Source organism: Amphiprion ocellaris, chromosome 8, assembly GCF_022539595.1.
Source record: "Amphiprion ocellaris isolate individual 3 ecotype Okinawa chromosome 8, ASM2253959v1, whole genome shotgun sequence".
Lineage (NCBI taxonomy): Eukaryota > Metazoa > Chordata > Actinopteri > Pomacentridae > Amphiprion > Amphiprion ocellaris.
In genome coordinates, this window is record NC_072773.1 from 26,702,003 (window position 1) to 26,722,395 (window position 20,393).

Genomic DNA, 20,393 nt, shown 5'->3' on the forward strand with positions numbered 1-20,393 from the left:
TCTTTCATGTGTGTTTTTCTTCTGTCTCTAGTGATTCTCTTTTTGTGTCTCTATTTGTTTCTGTGTCCCATTTCTGTTGCTTCCTGTTTTCTTTTGAAATCACGTTCCATTGTGAGTTGTTTGAGTTTTTACTACCTTCCTTTGTCTGTCTTTCGCTTCTTTTCTGACGGCCCTCATTAGTTTTACCTCTGTCTTATGAGCCACCTGTGCCTTGTCTACCTAATTAGTTCTCTGTGTATATATATAGTCCTGCATTGTCTCTTGTCTTTTGTCAGTTCATCTTGTCGACTTCCTTTGTGTCCACCTAATTATTACCTTCCTGGTTTTCCTCATTGGATTCTGGTTTTTATATTTTATTTTATTTTTTTTAAAATTCTGTTCATCTACTCTGTCCATGTTCCTGCCAGCCAGTGGGTAAGTCAAGTTCACCCCCTGTGAATCTTTTATATTGGTTTATTTCCCTTTGGATAACCAGCTTCCTTTAAAAGCTTTTTTTTAAATTTAAGTTTGAATTTTTGCCACAACCTGCCAGCCATGTGGACTTTACCTGCTCATCCCCTGACACTTTAGATACAGGACTTTTACAAACAGACGGTAAATGGCAAAATGATCTTCACATACAGAGAACCTGTTTAACCTTAGCTAGGCTCTACAAGCTGTGTTTCTTATTCACACACACACAATAGAAGCCGAGCTGCCATGCAAAGTTCTCGCCTGCCATCGGGAGCAACTTGGGTTTCAGTGTCTTGCCCGAGGACACTTTGGCATGAGGAGGGGCCAGGAATCAACCTTGAAATTACTGAACAGCCCACTCTGTTGCAGATTAGGTGACGTACTATAAAGAGCAACAAAGGCTGCACTGGGAGTAGGGGGTGGTGGCTGAATGGACTAAACAGAGGCCTCTTATTCTGGAAACAGGGGGTTTAAATCCTGCATAAAAGCAAAAATGCATGATATGTTTTGGCTGGACTATCTTTGCATATTTGAAGCCTGTGCTCACTTAGTTGGAGAGGCTTAGAATCGAGGGGGAGAAGGGAGGGCTGCAGGAAGAGGGCTGGATTATCAGTTTCTTTTGTATGTGTGTGCCTTTTTCATATATCTGCCTACTGCGGCTTTAATTGTTGGTGAAACTAGCGACAAAACAAGTTGAATGTCATTCCTCTGGGAAAATATTATCAAGAACATGGAGTATGTGTACTCTTTCACCCTTACGCGAGCTTCTGCTGTGCAAATGAAATATGTCGGGTTATCTTTGCTTAAAGTGCCACAAAGACGTAATTCCCCAGCAATATTGGCAGTGAACACCGGAGCAAGATTATCATATTTTTTACTGGTCGTCACCTAGTTTTTCTACTCTACCTTGTCATTAATCTGTTCATCCAAGACTCCGCATTTAGCACTGCTACAATAAATCGTACTTCCCTGAACTGTGATAGCCCTGTGAGCTCAACTGTGCTTCTGCTGTTCGCACATGAAACGGATTCATTTAACTCTTGCTCTTTCAAGACCCATCTATCATAGGTAATGCGTGTGGTAAAATCTCTTTTCCTCACCTGGTTCCCTGCGATGAGGAGAGCAGCTGGGGAGGGACTCGGTCGATAGGGGATGGTGGCACCCTTTGGTGGAGACTAAGGAGTCAAAAACAGGGCAAAGGGTCAGAGGCTGTAAGATAAGCCTTAAGCCATAAATGAACCTTTTAGAAATGAATAATCTCTACATAGCTACTTTGTAAATGAGGTCAGCGGGGGTTAAACGCATCGGTACATTAAGATACAGTAACAATTAATGATGAACTAAACTCCTAATGACACTGACACTGTTTCTCGCCTTGTTTTTCTTTTGATAATATTAGTCATTCATTGAATAATTGAAGCAGTGTAGTGAGCGCTCTTTGTGGATAAAAGCTTTGAGCTTTAGAATGTATCAGGCCTCAAGGCACTGCAGAGGTTTGCCCTCTGGATAAATCAAGCATCCACTGACAAGGAGACATTTGAAGATAAAATTTTTCAAACACCAATAAAAAAAAGGGGGGATTATACAATGAACATGACACTGTATATCTTATCAAGTTACTGCTGTATTGGTGATACTGTTTTTGGGTTGAAAATGTAGAGCAGTCACAGCAAATTCTTTGTATAACTTTGCATAATTTAAATCTTGGAGCCAAAACCAAGACGCCGCTAGTACAGAATCCTAATGAAACTTGCAAGCCTTTGAAGAAAGCCCCGAAAAACTGGATCAAACTAGCAATTAGTCAGTCAGGTCCAGCTGCAATGCTAAAACAAAAAGGACTTGTGCACTTCCATGAACACACAGGGAGAAACTGTGCTTGGGGTTGTTTTTTTCTCATCTCTTCCTCAATTTTCTCAAGAGAGCTGTTGTCTAAAGGTGGACAGATTTTGCTGCAGGCCAGTTTGTTTTCTGTTAGCAGCTTAGTGTCCTCTCTAAGAATATTGAGCTCTGACCTGAGAGCAGCACCTTTCGACTCTATGCGATGTCTTGTGTGGAAGATTACAGCACAGAAGGTCCAAGCAATAAAGAGGCTGGGTGCTTTCTTAGTATTTTCTGTGAAGATTCACTGGGAATCTAGTCAACTTCTGTGCAACACTGTCATAAGTACCATTACATAACGAGGAAGACTCAAGCGCCCTACTAAGAAAGCATTAACTTCTGCTGCAGTGGAATAGACAATAACTGTATGACGGTGAAATCAAAATATGCACGCCGACCGCAATTATTTCCTTCACAAAGCTGCTGCAGCAGAGCTCTGACAAAATGTCAGCAAGGTGGGGGTGCATGGCATAAAAGAGAGGAACGGTACGCTTCCTACCTCCAGGATTACTGCGCAGATGAGCTTGACACACTGGATTACAGAGTCCTGATTGCCAGATATCGTCACCCCTCGCTCCGTAGAGTTGGGCAGCAAATCCCCTGCCACCTGTATCTGAGCTCCGGTGCTCTGAAAATGATAGGGGTTTAAAATAAAAGCTTAGCTTGATTCTGGAGATAAAGAAAGTTGTGAATACACGACTGCAGCTTCTTTCTGCACCTCTCTGCTGACCTTTTATTTTTCCACCCATACTGAAGGAGACCAACCGCTCTGTAGTGTGCTTAACGTCAAGTCAGATTAGACATAAATGAAATATCTCCAGTCAGAAGTTGCCATTTTCTGCAGTAGACTATTATAGCAAGTCTGCAGGCAAAGAGTGCCAGTTGAGTTCAAACTTTTCAAGCTTTATCTACACTTGCTGATATCGGCATTTCTACTGGAAGCCACGGTTGAATCACACAAATCACAAATGCTTCTGTGACTGAACATATGTCCTGTGGCAACCAAACAAACAAAACAGATCTACAATTGGAACGACTTTGGGGACACGGACAAGACAGGAAAATCTATCTAACCGCAGAAAATCAACTGGATGCCATTACTCAGGAAGGTAAAGGCTAAAATGAGAGAGATTCTATTTGTAGATTGGCATAGAGCTAAAGTTACACAGTCAGATGTCTTTGGCAACAGATCTGATAGGTTTAATCCTAATGTTTCAACTGGGCCTAAATGTAGTCAGGAGTTTTTCCCCTTTCCTTTACACTGCTGTGTCACTGTATATGTCGTGCTAAATGACAGATCTGGGCTGAACCCTCTTCTTAATTTCATAATGGTCCAGCCAAAAAAAATACAGCTGATACAGATTATTATTATTTTTGTATGTGTTTGTTTTATAGCTAAATTGCAGTTCTGTGAATTGCTAGACTGACACTAGATCTAAGGAATATTAATTTGTGGTATCGAATTAAATGTATCAACAACTATTTGATGGATTGCAATGAAGTTTAATGCAATTATAGCATCTGTGTCCACTGAAGATGAACTTTACTTTGGCGAAACCGTTTTTCTTAGCACCAACATCAAAATTTTTGTCGATATTTACAAAATGTGGGTTTTTGACCAAATGCTTGTAAAACTAATGAGACTCCCATCAGCCTCAGGTGTTAGCAGATGCTAGCATGCTAACCCACTAAACCAAGACAGTGAACATAATCAGCATTAAACCTGCTTCCGCATGACAGCGTTGTCATTATGAACACATTAGCATGAGGATGTTAGTGCTCAGCTCAATGCACTGCTATACTTTGTGCAGCATTAAAGAGCTGATAGCATGTTATTTTACTTAACCTACTTTAATGGTAGAGCAACTTTTCCCCTTTTTCTTCATATGCTACCAGACCATAGTTGTTGTATTATATGACAAATTATTCTTGCATTCATTTTTATACCATTTCACTGCTGTAGATGAACATAATCACCACTTTTCTAGTCATATTACAGTAATATACTTTAACTGTAATTGCAGCGATTCTGGATTAGAGCGTCTAGTACCTCAAATGTATTAGTGCAATTACGCAGCACATCAAAAACCAGCAGAACTGTAGAATCTGAATATCACTCCCTCCCAGCTGCAGCTTCTATTCACATTTCCAGCAGTAGATTTGCTCTTTTCATATTTCATCCTTGGACCTGCCTGTGCAGAGAGGATGGAGTGGATTTGTGTTCTGGCTGCTCACCTCCCTGATCTCCTTTATCTTGGCCCCTCCTTTCCCGATGAGCGAGCCACACTGGCTGGCAGGGATGACCAGCCGCAGGGTGACTGGTGGCTTGGAGCTGATGGTGCCGTTGGCCACCAGCGCAGTCAAGTCCTGGAGGGAGACATGGAGAAAGAAAAACATGATGAAGGAGAGAGGAGGAGTCCCAAAAGGGGTCAAGGTGGAAAAGGAGGAAGAAATAAGTCACCGGAGGGTAGTAACTCAAACAGTTAGGACTGAACAGACACTGAGTTTGAATACAACTCTTACTAATGGTCCATTTAGAATTCACATTCATTTAAACATATTTTAAATTTCTATTTGATGGAGTAATTTCTCACTAAGTAACTTGGCTGAAACAGAAACAAGTCAGTGAATTTAAAATCTCCCCAATTATGCCACATCATGATGAGCCAAGTCAATATTTCATTGCTTATTAGCATCACCAAATCCAAAACTATAACGACCAAAGCAGACTCTGCACTCAGGATTTAGGCTGAACCAGTTACAGTGCAGCCAAACTAGATTTCTTCTTCATAAAAATAAATCCAGAAAAACAGCCAATGGAGTTTAAATAGTCTAGTATTACTATTTGAGCCAGGAGAGAAGCAGCCTGGTGTGCAAGGCATGTTCTCTATTTCTGTATGTTGTCTTGAAAGGTGTTTAATCATTTATACAGACTGCAGGACTCTGTATGAAAGGGAAAATGGTAATTGCAGCAACATTGTCAGAAAACTATGTTTTCAGCTTTTAAGTCAAAGGCATAAAGCTGAGTAAGAGTACAATGTCCACATGTCCTTCCTACCTTTACCACATTGAACCTGTTCTCATTATTCTTCTAAAGATCCTTTAAGAAGAGCTGAATGAGTGGATTTTATATGAATATGAGGAGATGTACGCCACAATTTCTTTCATTTGTTCAGTTATTTTTTTTATTGCAGCTCACTACTGAATTCAAAAGAAAAGTTCAACATTGTTTCTTGCTGAGAGTTAGACAAGAAGATCAATGCCAAAAGCTGCCAGAGGCTGGTTAACTTAGCTTAGCTTAAAGACTGGAAAAGAGGGAAATCCACCTACCAGCACCTTTAAATCTCACTAATCAGCATGCTATGTCGACAAGCTGTTTCCACTTGATTTCTTTTTTTTTTCATTTTTCAACTGTCGCTGAGCACCAGCATTATATTTACATGTATTTAAAGGACAGATGAGAGAGAGGTTTCATTCTTCTTGTCTACATTTTGACAAGAAAGTGAAGAAACCTAACTTTAAACTGTCAGGAATCTCTTGACACACTCAGAAAAAAAAAAACTTTAAAAATGTAAATCCCTTTTAAGTGACAGATCACTATGGCTGCTTTTCAATTATGCATTATTTTAAAGCCTTAAGAGAGACTTATCTAAAGTTAAAATGTGTATCAGCATATACAACTAGCAGCTTTAGAGTAAACTGACAGCCCAAGAAGGACAGAATGTGTCTATACATGTGTTGTGTTTGAAATTATAAGTATCTGGAGCAGGACCTTTTAGAATTGAAGAGTGTTTTTACAGTGCAGGTAGCAAACATCCATCTGCTCTGCTGTGGGTGGAGATTGAGTTTTTAATTAATGAACAGTGTCTCTCTGTGCACCTTTGAAATGTAAATACGCCGCACTATCTCTCCTCACATTAGAGTTCAATCCACAACAAATCTGTGACAGAATGCAGAGCATGCTGCCTGCTCTTGAACGGATTGTGTTGGGGGCCAGTTTGCAATAAAATTAGTAGAGTTCGACTTAAGAGAGGACGGCATGGATGTATCGCCTCAAGGGATTTTGTACTTATGAAGGCAGCTGCATAATGTTTCCAATAACTGTGAACTTTAAATTTCAAAAGCATATTCTGATGCGCCTCTTGTGCCTCTCTGCTCCGTGTCTATATTTAGTGAGGCCCTCTGACGTCTCGTCTCATTAGAAGAGGAGCACACAGATCATCTGTACAATCACAAGACTCTGGGCTTCGTTTTCTTGATTTGATCTAAAAATATGAACCACATTTCAACAACCCTGAACGTTCCCATACTTTCCTGTTCTGTAGCAAAAAGAGGCTCTCAAAGCGAATAGGTGGAAATAAGACAGCGGGTTACACAAGCGCTGCTCACACAAAGAGGTCCCGAGCTTAAATCCCCAAAGCATATTGTGTTGCTGGAGAGCTACGGACTCCAATACAGAAAGATTAATGTGGCTTTCATGCATGCTGTGCTTTGACACTTGAGAACAAAATACATGTATGACGGTGAAGCGCATGCATTGAATTACCGGAACATTGCTTCAGAATATTAGACATTTGCATAAATGTGGCAGCAGGAAAATGTCATCCATGCAACGCTACATACACACAACTCGCACAATTAATCAGCTGCCAAATGACAGAAATGAGTGAGCCGGTGCCACTGTGTAATCATAAGCTACTCAGACAGAGAGGAAATCTAATACTCAGTAGTCAAAAATCTGATTATTGCTTTGTTTTTAATTAAAGGTGTCAGACATACAATAACTCAACTATGGTTGAAGCCGTGCACAGTGGGTCAGCCAACATGTTGCCATGGAAACTCAGGAGTTTCAGGGTTGAAAAAAGGTGAATGTGAAAGATCTTTAATGAATACTGCACTGTGCTCCCAGCAGCGTATGTTTACTGAAGGCTGTCGACCTGAGCGGGGAGCACCTGTCTCCCTGCCAGTATCTGCTGTGATGCTAAATCAGAGCAAGGACGGCTCTCATTCCACCATATTAATTAGTGTCGTCGTGGACAGTAACCATGCAATTAATAGCATGAGGAATCTGTCATCTATAGCTCATTAGTCGATGATGAAAACCTACAAATCCCTCTCATTATCAGGTAAAAATTTGTAACTTTTGCACTTGTATTATGTGGACTGCACATGTCGCCAGAGAAATTCATAAAGAGAATAAAAAAAAATGTTTGATGGAATCCAACAACTCACTGCACAACATAAATCATCTCATTCTTTCAAAAGTCAGAATGGGTTTGCAATAGCAGCTACATTCAATTATCCCAAATGTTCATCTGCAGAGTGGTCTAATCTGAAAGCACATCAAGTGCTATGGAATACAGCCGAATTTTTTTCTTTCCACCACTCCAGTTTAGAGTATAATCGATAGCGATAAAAGCACATTAGTGGTGAGGCTGCGATGAATCTCAGGAAATGATGTGGTGAAATGGCTTCTTGCACTTTTTCCAGATTTCACAAACAAGTTGTTTTGGCTCCACTGAGGCAACTTCCCAAAGCTTGCTACGTAAATTTTTTGACTCTGTCCCGACTGGTTTCCTCTTCAAGAAACCTTCACAGACATACAATTATGGTTGGTGTCCAATTTTGGTCCACTGTGAAATGACGTAATGAGCTGATTTCACTTGTACGTTCTGGCAGTGAGATGCATGCATTAGAGTCACCTCCTCCAGTTTGTACGTGATCATGGTGAAAGCTCTGAAGACGCTGTCTGTAGAGCCGGTGATGGTGATGATCCTCTCTGGACAGGAGCCTTCTGAGATGTTGACCCGTGCACTGCTCTGTAGAAACAAAGGTCACAAGGTCATTTAAAAACCAACAATAAAGGTTCAACTAATTGGGTAAAACAACGTGTGCTTCTTGCTGAGAGGTAGATAAGTGTTGCCAAGGGATAAATATGAAGCAAAAGCCAGCAGTTGGTGAGCTTAGCAGACTAAAGTCTGGAGACAGGGGGGAAAACCTGGCCTTGCTCTTTCCAGAAGTAATAAAGTTCACCTTCCAGACCCTCTTGTATAACCTTAACCTGTTTGTTGAACAGCTGAAACAAACAAGATGTAGAGAATGAGCCTAAGAGAAGCTTTACAAGAACCGCTGTAAAAAAGAACTGTTAAAAATATGGTAATATTCTGGCATCTGGGGTGTTAACAAATATTGTAAATTAATGGAAAATAACCATCTAATGAAAATTAGAGTAATTTTGAATAATTAAAATAAATTTGCTATCATTAATTTATCATGAGATCATTTTTGTTTTTGCCTTGTTAATGTTTAGAAACAATGAAATAATAAGTAATAATTTATATGTAATGACACAAAGATAATGTAGTATACATAAATTCTATAATGACAAAAATTGTATTTTGACCAAATACCAATGCTTATAGATGCTGGTGAAAATACATTCATTCAGAATTTTTGTTGTGGAAACTTCTGTAATTATACAAGATATCCATCATTTAACCCAAAAAAACCCAAATAAATCAATACAAAAATATTTTTTCTGTTAATTGTCAGTAGCTGTATGTAATTTTTAAAACACAAATTGCATTAAACTTGAATTTAGCATTTTACCTACCAAATAAAAATAAAATATTTGTGAAATTTTTACTTTTTAACTTAATGGATTGTTTATGGTAATTCAAAGTTACATGTTTTAAATTATATTTTTACATTAGACATGCAAACTCATAGTCTGGTTTTGTAATGTTTTAAAACACTTTTGTGTATTTCAAAAATATGGACATTAATTTTCACCCAAATTCACTGGAAACAATGAAGGAAAAGCTAGCTTGACTGACCCCTCTTGCACACTGTACCTCACCTGTTTACTACATTAAAAAATTGAAATGTAAAAATGACAATTTGTGATTTTCTGGAGGTTATGTGCTGTGCTTCCTCTCGGCTGGGGGCTGTGATGTCCTGGATGGGCTGGTCAGGTGAACTTTTTTCCCTTTAAGAGAGTCAGATTAGCTGCACCCCATTTCCTGTGTTTATGCTAAGCTACACTAATAATATGCTCACTGTATACTTATAATTGGCATACAGACATGAAACAGGTATCCATCCACTTATCACACTCTTAGCAAGAAGGCAAATGTGAATATTTCTCAAAATCTCAAGCTGGTTCATGTTGAATTTAAAACTGAGAAAAATGGTTTCAAGTGTGGACGCACGATGATGTGAGCACGCCATAGGTATCAGCTGATAAAGACTTGAAAAGAAAATATCGCCACTGACCCAAAATTTACATCCACAGGCAGATGAGACGACGCTGACTAATGCTGTGTAGGAGGAAGTTTACAGTTTTATCTGGAAATGCTATAGAAAATAAACATTGCACATTTTACATTTTAGTTGAGGTTGAATTAACAATTTGCTCAGTGAATGAGCACATTTGAAAAATATTGTACTTGACACCTGCTTAATATTTTAATTTCCCTATAGTATAGGCGTGATGCAATTAGGTGGAAGAAATACGTGCATATATCGTTGTCAGCAATCAGCCAAAGTGAGGTGGAAAGTATCAGCAAAAATCCAACATTGTGTATCGGTGGTTTAAAGTAGCCAAAGACACACTGTAGAGTGCAACACATCCATGAGTGACACAAAGTAAAGGAGGTGAGACTGTAGGCTACACAGCACATGTCTGTATCTAAGACTGATAATCTAGTTTCTCCTAAGCCATTCCTCTCAGACAACAAATCTGCTGCCCTTCCACTTTGTGTCCTCGTATTCCTAGTTACAGTCACATGAGCATAGCCAGGACAGCACTCTGGCCTCTGGGGCATTTTCTCCAGTCAGTCCACTGAGTCATTCTCCCACTGTGGCTGCAAGGCTTGATGACACACTGACAGCATGAGGCTCGTACAGTGGGGAAGTAACAAAGGCCATAACTGGCCCGGCTGGATGGATGGATGGATGGATGGATGGATGGATGGATGGATGGATGGATGGATGGATGGATGGATGGCTGGATGGATGGATGGCTGGATGATTACCATGGGTGAGTGGTTTATCCAGCAGCTCTGCAAAGCTACATTGTCCCATGACCCGACTATTCCTCTGTTTATCCTTCTGCCTCATAGAGTACAATGCAAAGCCACAGCAGCCAGAGATGGAATCAAATGTGCTGCCGTGGTGTCAGCCTAATTACTTTCTAACACGAAGAATGAAGTGGCATTAGTTCAGCTGCACCCTCGATGTTTATTAAAAAAGGGGGCAGTGGAGAAAAAAGGAAGTTGTTCTAAGCAGGGAAAAGGAAGAGAAAAGGGATTTGGCGAGAGAGCCGCTTGAGGAGGGGCATTGAGTGGCAGGGACAGAGGATTTAAACTGAAAAGGTGCCGTTATTGCCCAAAAGGCAATTTCGGACAATGTACCTGCTCTGTGTGCTTTTCAGACTCAAAGCTCGCAAACAGGCAGAGAGAACAGAGCTTTATTATTAATGCTTACAACTGCCAGAGAGCCTGGCCCAGCATTAGAGGACCTCCTGAGATTAAATTATGTTTTCTCCTGAGATCAACCTACTGAATACAGAAAATAAAACAGATGTAGTCGCGTCACGTCTTGATATGCTTTATGTTATGAGAAGCCAGCCCACCACGGTAGCATCTACACACTCATAAACACAAGCACAGTGCAATCTCACCGGACACAAAAACATCAAATACTATTATTTACAAAGCAGGATGTAAACACATGCTAGTAAGTCATGAGAAGTAGTGTTTTAAAGCAAATCATGGACACCGTACCTCCTCTCGTATTCGTTTCACAGTCTCTCCTTTCTGAAAAAAACAAGACGAAGGGCATGTTTAAGCAGAACCACAAGCGTTTCAGTTCAAAATATAGTTACACTGCAGTGCCCTCCACTTCTAAGGGAAACCTGGCATTTTAAACTACATCTATATTGAAAATTAGCAGAAAAATGTCAGCAAAAGTTCTAATCTGCAACATATCACGGCGGTGTCCTCTGCAAATGAATATCGGATATATCCGAGCACCTGAAGGACACCTGCTGTAATGGTTGTATATGGAGTGTGTGTGATGAACTCCTGCCAGGGACAAGAACACTTTGTCAGACTTGTTTCACACAGCAGCACATCCTCCGCTTTTCTGTTTAATTTATTTTTTTGATTGCTTCTTCTCTTCTCCCCCATTTTTTTTTTTTTTTTTTGGGTGAAAATCCATCCGAGCCGTCACCCTTCTGCTCGCACCTTCATGCACCGACTGACGACCGCTTCCTTACAAGTGCATCAGCAGTGGTGTCAACTCACACCTGGACTAGACTGCCATTTATGTTGTAGGGAAACGTATTATTTGGGGCCTATTGTGTTTCTCGTGTTGGTCTTCTATTGATGGGGAAGTGATGACAGGTTTGCCAAAGAGATGGGAAGGGGAGGAAAGGCTTAGAGGGTGGAGGGTTAAGTTATTAGTACTGCAGATCAAGTGTCTCTGTCTGTCAAGCAGCACAGTACATACGAAACTCACCACTTTTGCTTCCTGATACATACAGATTCCGACAGCACATTGCACAGCCATCTTTCTGTCTAACTTTCTGCTGTCATTTATTTTTCTCCTTTTCTTGAATTAAAGTCTTTAATGAGGCTCGATGGCAGGGGGTACTGAAGCAGCACAGTCCCAACAGGTCCCTCCTAGCAGACACCGAAAGTGCCCACAAGGGGCCCACAGTAATATGTCTTTGGAGCTCTGTTTCAACAGGAGGCTTGCAGTCAGTGCACTAATGTTTTTGTTTGATGGATTACTGTGGTGCTTTATGGGAGGTGGGGGTGGCAGTGAGGTCTTAAGAGGGTTAGTTTAAGGCAATTCTATTTAGCATGGAGGATATTCAGAACAACACCTGCTTGTTAGAGGGCTTTGTGTTCTGATGATTTCAAAATGGAATCAAGATGGAGGGGAAAATGGCTCTGCAAAAGGTTTATTATGAATCCACATAAAAGTCATCAAAAAGGTATTTGGCTTAGAACAATGGGAAACAGATTTACATTAGAGCCAGGCATAACATTTTAAAACATAATCTGATCAAGGAATATCATTCTGTTCTTCTATGATTAATGCCTCTATATATGCAGTGTTTTCTAAAGTAGAAGAAAAATGGAAATGCTCACCTTTCCTATGATGCTGCCGACCTCCTGGATACAAAGAGATAAAGATAACTACATTAATAAAAGCAAAAAACCAGATAATCCTCACAGTAACCTTTCATTATTCATCAGATCTGTGAATCAGATATAGAATTTATGAGGCTGTGACAAATCTTTGTGCTTAGAAACGCCCTGAGCGCCGCAGCACGCATTCACTCATAAACAACCTTTCCATGCATGAGCAGTCGTAGTGTGAGGGTCACTCCCAAGCCCCCGTCGCCAAAGTCCTGCTCACAGTTCATGGTGATGTGGGAGTGGCACTCAGGGAGACGCATGAACAAGGCTCATTCGCTGGTCACGCAGTCAAGCGAAGGCCAGCACTCGTTCTCTGGCTCTCCGAGGTCCTTCAGTGCCGCTCTGTGAGAGGAACACAAGTCAAAATAGTCAAACTGTTAAATGTTTCATTTATATGCAAGACTTCTCATCACAAATTTCTTTCATACGCTCACAGACACACACCGTCGTTTGCACCCGTGGATGCACACACACGCACGCACAAAAGATTATAAATTCTTGACAAGTAGCATTAATTCAGTGTCTTCATTCACTGAACATTATGTGGCACTATTAAAACTAATGGCTGTGTTCTAGTTCATTTCTCGGAAATTGCGTGCTTTTACTGTATATAACTGCATTGTTGACTGAATGATAATCCTGGGAGATCAAAGACATCCAGATGAACAGAGGACAAATCAGAGCTGAAATCAAACACATTTGTAACATCGTGGGGCTTTCGGGCCGCTTGCTGTAATTGTAACTATCTCTGCGTGGAACTTCTTCATTAGTTGAAGTCGATGTAATTTTGATGGTGATATTAATAACAAAGACATAATGGAGACTATTGTGTGTGCAGGATATTGACCAGGAGCACCGGCAGTGTCAGCGATGTTGTATTTCATCAGAGCTTTGGGATCCTAACAGACTGTGGGTGGCCATCGATGACTAATGCGCTATCTGTGGCTTCATTACCTGACAAGCAGTTTTCTCTCACTGAGAGCTGAGTGATTTTTGAAACTGGTTGCAAAAAAGAAAAAAATGTTCCTCTCAGGACGAGTGTGGCAAGAGATTCACGCAAAGTTAATCAAATTCAATTCGCAACACTTTCCATAAAATTGAAAATGTTTGGAGGTTCTCCGGGGATCTGGTTTTATCTTCTCCATCATAGTCAGCGTGGAGAAAAAAAAAAGACACCATAATGGGGAGACTGAGCAGAATTTACACACAGACAGCACATGGGAAGCATCTGCACTGATCCCAGAATGACAGTGTGGCAGCAGCTTCGTGCATGTCAGGTATGTGACAAGCAGCGCGATGATTAATGTGTGAGTCACCTGGGTGCTCGCAGTCTCAGCATGATGTGTATAATTAGTTCATGGAATCCTTCATGCTTCCTCTTGATTTATATTTGCTTACATTTGTCAGCACGGACAAAGGGAAGTGCATGTAGAAGGATAAATAAGTGGTGGCAGAATGCAGCGTGAGAAGCTAAAGGCAAGGACAGTTTCCTAACACTCTCCAGAATTCTTATTCTGCTGCCAATTAAAGCTGCAAATAGCAACTATGCTCATTCACAGTTAATATGCAGATTATTTTATCGGTTAAGCAATTCACAATAGCCCAGAAAATATTCACATTTATGGCTTTTTTTCCAAACAACAGAACAAACTGGTGATAAGTCGTAATTTCACTGTCATCGCAATATGAACATGTGCAATAAACACCATCATTTTATCTACATGTGCCATGCAGTCACACTCAGATTAGTCCATCAGTCCATTTGATTTGACCAATCAGACGGAGCAGTGGCTACATCCTTTCGTACCATTTGGCCAATCTGATGAAGCCTCAGCAAGCTGCCAGATTAACTGTGTCACTTTGGTTCTGACCGGGAGACTAACCAGGACAGGAAAGAAAAAAGAGATGTTTGTGTTGAGTTTATAAGGAAATATTTTACACAGAGCAGGAGAAATTACATTTTAATTCCTAATTAGTATAATGTCTGAAATTAAATTAATGTTCTGTTTAATTGGTTGGGCATTCATGTGTAATTTGTTCAGTAGAAGTATGTTCAAAATGATTGATTTCATTTCTATATTCCGTGTTCTATCTAATGTTTGGTGCCTGTTGCAGCTGTTAAATCAGAAAGGCATGGAAACTGTATGGTGATTACACTTTGGTATTTGACAAATTTTCACAAGTCATGTTGCCATTACACAATATTATCATACATCACAGATTTTCCACAGTAGAAACCCAGAAAGATTCAGTCTAAAAGACGCAAAAACAGGAATTCCTCACAGAGGAGTAGCCGGATGAAAACACTGTCTGTATCTCAGACAGAGTGGTGCTTTGGTTAAATGTCAACATTAGCAACTGTAACGTTAACGATGTTTACCATCTAAATCTAATGCATACTAACAAGTGCTAATTAGCATTAATTGTGAATTACATCAGAGAGTGATGGGAATGTTGTTATTTTACATCAGTATTAGTAATGCTAAGTACAGTGTTTGGTGATCATTTAAGTCAATCACATACTTCAACTCTAACCTGCTATTGTTGTTGTCACATGATTACCAAAGTCATTAGGATTCATTCTCTGGGGACTACAGTATGTACCCAATTTCATGCCGTGGCATTTATCAAATTGTTGGTGAAATAGTTTATAAAAGGGGGAAAAAATGTGAACCCAATGGTAGCACTTGAGGAAAGAATGGATCACTGAAGTCAGTGTTCTTCATCCTGAGGAGAACACACAAAATTTCCAAGCAATCTCTCCAACAGTTGTGCAGATATTTTAGTCTGGACTGTGTGACATCAGAGCTATGCCGCTAGCGTAGCTGAAAATGACTTTTTCAGTTCAGTGACTATTTGATTAATGTAGTTGTAACGTCACCTCTTTTGCAATATTATTATAAAATGCATCTAATTTTATAGATGCTTTTCAGATAGAGAAAGTCCACACCTGGCAGTGGAATCCTCATGGATCATTCTTACCATTTGTATTCAGTAACAGCACAGTAACAAATTACTGTCTCCAGTTTGACTCATCAAGGCCACTTGTTTGTCTGCCAAACGCATTCCAAGCAGCCCACAGTACAGCTGTATACCAGCCTACTGCTGCAGTCCTACAGACACCGCATGACATATGTGTGTTTTTTATAAATCTGCATGCGGCCTGAAGACTTGGTGAGCTATGAGAGCAGATCATGTTTAATAAATGGGTGTTATTTTAGATGAGATCCAATTCCTGAGAGACTTGTTATAGGCAGGTTTATTGCTTTTACTTAGTGTGCAAGGCCATCGCTGCTTGGCTGATTTATTTATGCTCTGGATGCTTGCAAAGACACGTTCAAATGCTCACACACATCTTTCTTAAGATGTCACAGTGCTTGAATGTCTCTTTGGGTTATATATTCCCACCGTGGTCATGGCTCACTTTGACATGCCAGCCCGTCAAAATGTGATAGTAAGTGGAGCAGAGTGTCATTTTGCTGGATAAGATTGTATCAAATCAACCTTTCTCCGCTTTTTTTGGATGTGATATTCATTGGATTGACTTACAAAACTATCAGTTAGAAGCTCATTTGCATACAATTTCCATAAATATCAAGCGAAGCCCAGGGAACCAACTGAAGATAAACAAAAACTAGAGCATTTTACTCGCTGTTAGCTACAGATTTAAGGCAAAGTAATCATGACTTCAAGCTTGATCAATCCATCCTGAACACGTGTTACCACAGAGCGCATTTGTTCAACCCGTGGGCTAACTTCATTATGTTTAGGCACTGAAGGGCATGGCTAAAATGTTTGCACTTTATTGCATTAGCAGTTAATGGTTGGAGGAATCATTATGTGCATCTCTGTGGGTTGATAACAAGGCATGTGCTCTGTGTCTGTGTGAGGGCGGTGAGCTTCTGAACTCCTCATTTCCAGAATCCCAAGCAGCAGAGTTCCAGGATGAACAGAGCCCCTCTGTTCTAAATTAGACCTGGTAACTCAGAACAGGGAATTAGCGAAGTGCAGACTGCAGCACCAGGCTGCCAAAATGCAGTCAGACCAGGGGAGAGAGGCGGAGAGCCGATCCACTGTCCTCCTCTGTCACTGACTTTGTAACCTTGGTCCTCTCTGCCTGACTGAATACAGCATGCGAGAGCTTCAGTTACGAGTCACTGCTTGTATTCATCTTTATATACACTGAATTAAGCATGACTTTGGGAACCAGAATGACTGACACAAAAACAAATGGCCATGGGAGAAAAGCCTTGTGTCTGGTCTTAAAATTAAATGAATAAATTATAATGTAGTGAGGTTTTAACAGTATCAAAGGTGAATACTGATTTAGTTAGAGCTTATATTTTTATTTTACACATTATTTGAACTGAGCTTAATGCAAAATGCTGAGTGTGACACCATAAGTGACTACCTAGAAAATGTTCATAAATGGTTACCATGCTGCTATGATGGGACAAAGCTGAACAACAAAGATTGTAGTCAATGGGCAGCTTGGGTAACCATTGTGATTTTTTTCTGATAGATATTGCGATTTGATTTGAGATATAATTTTTTCAGTCAATCTGCCGTTCAGTATTCACTGTGTGATATATTTAAAACATGTGAACAAGCCTTAGCACATGAGACACGATTTAAAGTGTGACTGTCACACAAGGAGAACAGCATGACTTTGTGAAAACCATTGACACAACAGTTTAAACTCTGTTTCAGCTGTGCCGCAAAATCTATGAGGTGTGGCTTATAAATAAGGAGACTGAGCTTATGTTAGGCGAACCACAAAGTGCATGAATAAGCTGCATGGTGTAAATTAATCAATGAACGAGCATGAACAACTTTAGGAAGTTTATATCCATTCAAATTAAATACAGTTTAAATACAGAATTAGTCTTATGTTTAATAGCCACACCTCATATAACCTAAATTAGAGCTTGCGCAGTTTGCTAATTGCATTGTTTTAAATTGTGATTTTGATTTCAAATCAATTCATGTTTAGTAAAATACAACAGTAAATCCATTTATACGTAAATGAAATACTGTTCAGACAACATGATCCCCAGAGGATGAACCCTGGTGATATCAACTTTTCCTTCAACTTCATCACCAGGCTGACATTTATTACTTTTACTGAAATATGTCAGAAAAGTTGGATGGTTGCAATCAACAATAATCGCTATCTCCAGAAGATGCGTCCCACTGACTTCAATGATCTCCTGACTTTGCAGTGAATTGTCTATTGGATGGATTGCAATGAAATGCTGTGCAGCCATTATTGGTTTAATTGTTTAATGTACTCAGTACTTTATTAACCAAATATCTTCAAAACTAATCACAATCTCATCCTACTTTAATAGTAAATACTGTATGTTGTCATGCCATCACACTAAACTAAGTTGGTATACTAAGTAAATATTACATCTGCTTCATATCAACATGTTACGATTGTCATTGCGAGCTTTCCAGCATGCTGATGTCAGCTTTAGCCTCACTATTGGTTTTGTATTCTTCTAAATTAGTTGCACTGTCTTCAAAATACTTGTTTAACCTTTTCCCAGATCACAGAAATTAGATGTGTGGGTTGTAGTGACTGTTTAGCTTTATCCAAGTCCAAGACTGCCTAGTCATCTATAACACGTGGCCTTTAAGTCACATGCTATCCATGCCAGACATGCTGGAAACCAAATTTGCAGACTTTCTTACATCCTTAATAGCACGTTTTCTCCCTTTAACTTTTCACCGAAAAGTGTTAACATTTTATTAATCAACTAATATAAAATAAAATCTAAGCTTTATATAAAACAAAAACTAACTGAAAGGATGTTGTGTACTTTCTAAATTAACTGAACGAAATTCAGATATGCAGGAAATGTCTTTAGTCTTTTTTAACTGGGTCAAATTTGACACAACAGAATGAGGAGGCGCTGGTGCATTCTGTTTATTTAGACAGGATTGTCTACATTGATCAAAGTCAACTGCTTTCACAAACTGTTGTGCTTGCTTTCTAATACCTAATATGATCCTCTTAAATCTTGCTCTGGACAAATACTCCCAGATTATAACACAAAAAAATAAAACTAATACTGAAAATATTAAAAATTAAACTTAAACATGTTTAAACAATAAAAACTAAACCAAAATTAGTAAACCCACTGAGAAAACTAACTGAAACCCAACTCAGTTGAAAACAAGAATAGACATGTGGCATTATACAAGTGCAATGACTCTCTATACGATGTACCTGCATTCTCAATACTCAAAGAAAAAACTAGAGTTGGAACAATCGATCAATTCATCAATCAAAAGTAAATGAATCTGCAGCTGTACTGATAATCAATTGACAATTTTTTTTAGAAAAATGTGAAAAATTTGCTTCCTGGTTCCCTCTTCTTTCTTACATATGACAGTAAATAAAATATCAATTGATAAAGGATTTTTTTCTAATACATTTTGACATTTTAAACATGGACTAAACAATCAATTAAGAAAAGAATAGGCGGATTGATCTCAAAATTAAAAATGATTGTTAATTACAGCCCTCATTAGAATATGTTAATGATAATTATGATTAAGCACAATCCACCAGCGACACAGTATTGATGCTATACAAATACATACACAAAACAACATATAAATGGTACAAAAAATGCTTAACTGACTGGTACAAACCCATAATTACAGATTACAATCATTAAATCACACCTACAATTACAAAAATAACACCAAATGTATTACTAAAAGATATAATGGATTCAAAATGATCCTTTAAGATAAAGATAGCAATAATCAAGAGGCGTTTTTTTCCGTCTAACTGCCATAAAGCACACATCAAAGACGTCTGGGATAAAAGCAACCAGCATACATCCCTTGACAGCCACCAGCAATAGCTTTTTTCTCGCCATATTTTCAGAAGCTTCCACTCCAGAGACTCTGTCAAGATGAAAAGGATGTTGTATCCACTTGTCTAGAGGACTGGACACCTGTTCTGAGCCAACCGTGTCCCTCACACAAGCGACGCGCTGAGGGCTCTGGGCCGGCTTATAGGAAATGAAGATGGAATGAGGACACGCCTGGTCTCCATGGTGAACGACAGAAACAGGGTCCCCCCTCTGCATACAGTACATACAGGGGATCGGAGGTATTGAGTGTCTGTTCGATAAACACACAGAGGCGGAGAGGATAGGGTGTCCCTCGGGTGGGCACATATAGAGCAGTAAGTGAGAGGGTGTCAATGTGCGTACACGTGCTCGGTGAGGGCAAGAGGTGATAGACCATTCACACACAAGCCCGACACACACACACACACACACACACACAGACAGTGACATTCATAGGACTGTGTGCACCAAAACAAAACTAAAACAAACCCACATACAGCTGCTGGGATGAAAGGAGCCAACAATTCACACACACATGCACTCAGAAAGAAGTGTTCAGTTGAAACACATGAGCGGACAAGCTTTGATCTGCTGCAAAGTTCCACAGCACGACTTTGTGCATCCATCTGTCATGAACGCACTCAAACTACCGCCATGATCGAGTACATGGGATGACACAATGAGAGCGTCACCGCCTCACGCAGTGATGAAAAAATACAAGGAGGGAAAGAAACGGTCCTCCAGGCTCGTCTACGCTTGTGGTTAGTCACCGTCTCTTCCAAACTTAAATGAGATGCTCAGGGAATAAATATGTGTGCACACATCCGCACAAGGGTACTCATGTGTAAACAAAATGTGCTGCCATTTGGAGTTTCTGTCCAAATCTGACTGCACACTGTAGAGAAGAGAGTGTGCACAAGCTCTGGAGAGTGGAAGGTGGTGGACCAACACACACTGTATGTTCACATGCCACCCTTAC

The 20,393-nt window shown here is 39.8% G+C and overlaps 1 protein-coding gene across 1 annotated transcript in view; it reads right to left on the reverse strand.

Moving 5' to 3' along the window:
- Positions 1-20,393, reverse strand: part of LOC111586668 (poly(rC)-binding protein 4-like) — a 37,362-nt gene that overhangs the window by 10,810 nt on the left and 6,159 nt on the right. The window contains exons 2-8 of the mRNA XM_023296442.3: positions 12,695-12,884; positions 12,492-12,515; positions 11,118-11,150; positions 8,034-8,150; positions 4,567-4,698; positions 2,831-2,959; positions 1,554-1,628 (exon numbers count right to left, since the gene is read on the reverse strand). Coding sequence (XP_023152210.1) covers positions 1,554-1,628; positions 2,831-2,959; positions 4,567-4,698; positions 8,034-8,150; positions 11,118-11,150; positions 12,492-12,515; positions 12,695-12,802 — 618 coding nt within the window. The 5' untranslated portion in view covers positions 12,803-12,884. The remainder of the gene's footprint in view (positions 1-1,553; positions 1,629-2,830; positions 2,960-4,566; positions 4,699-8,033; positions 8,151-11,117; positions 11,151-12,491; positions 12,516-12,694; positions 12,885-20,393) is intronic.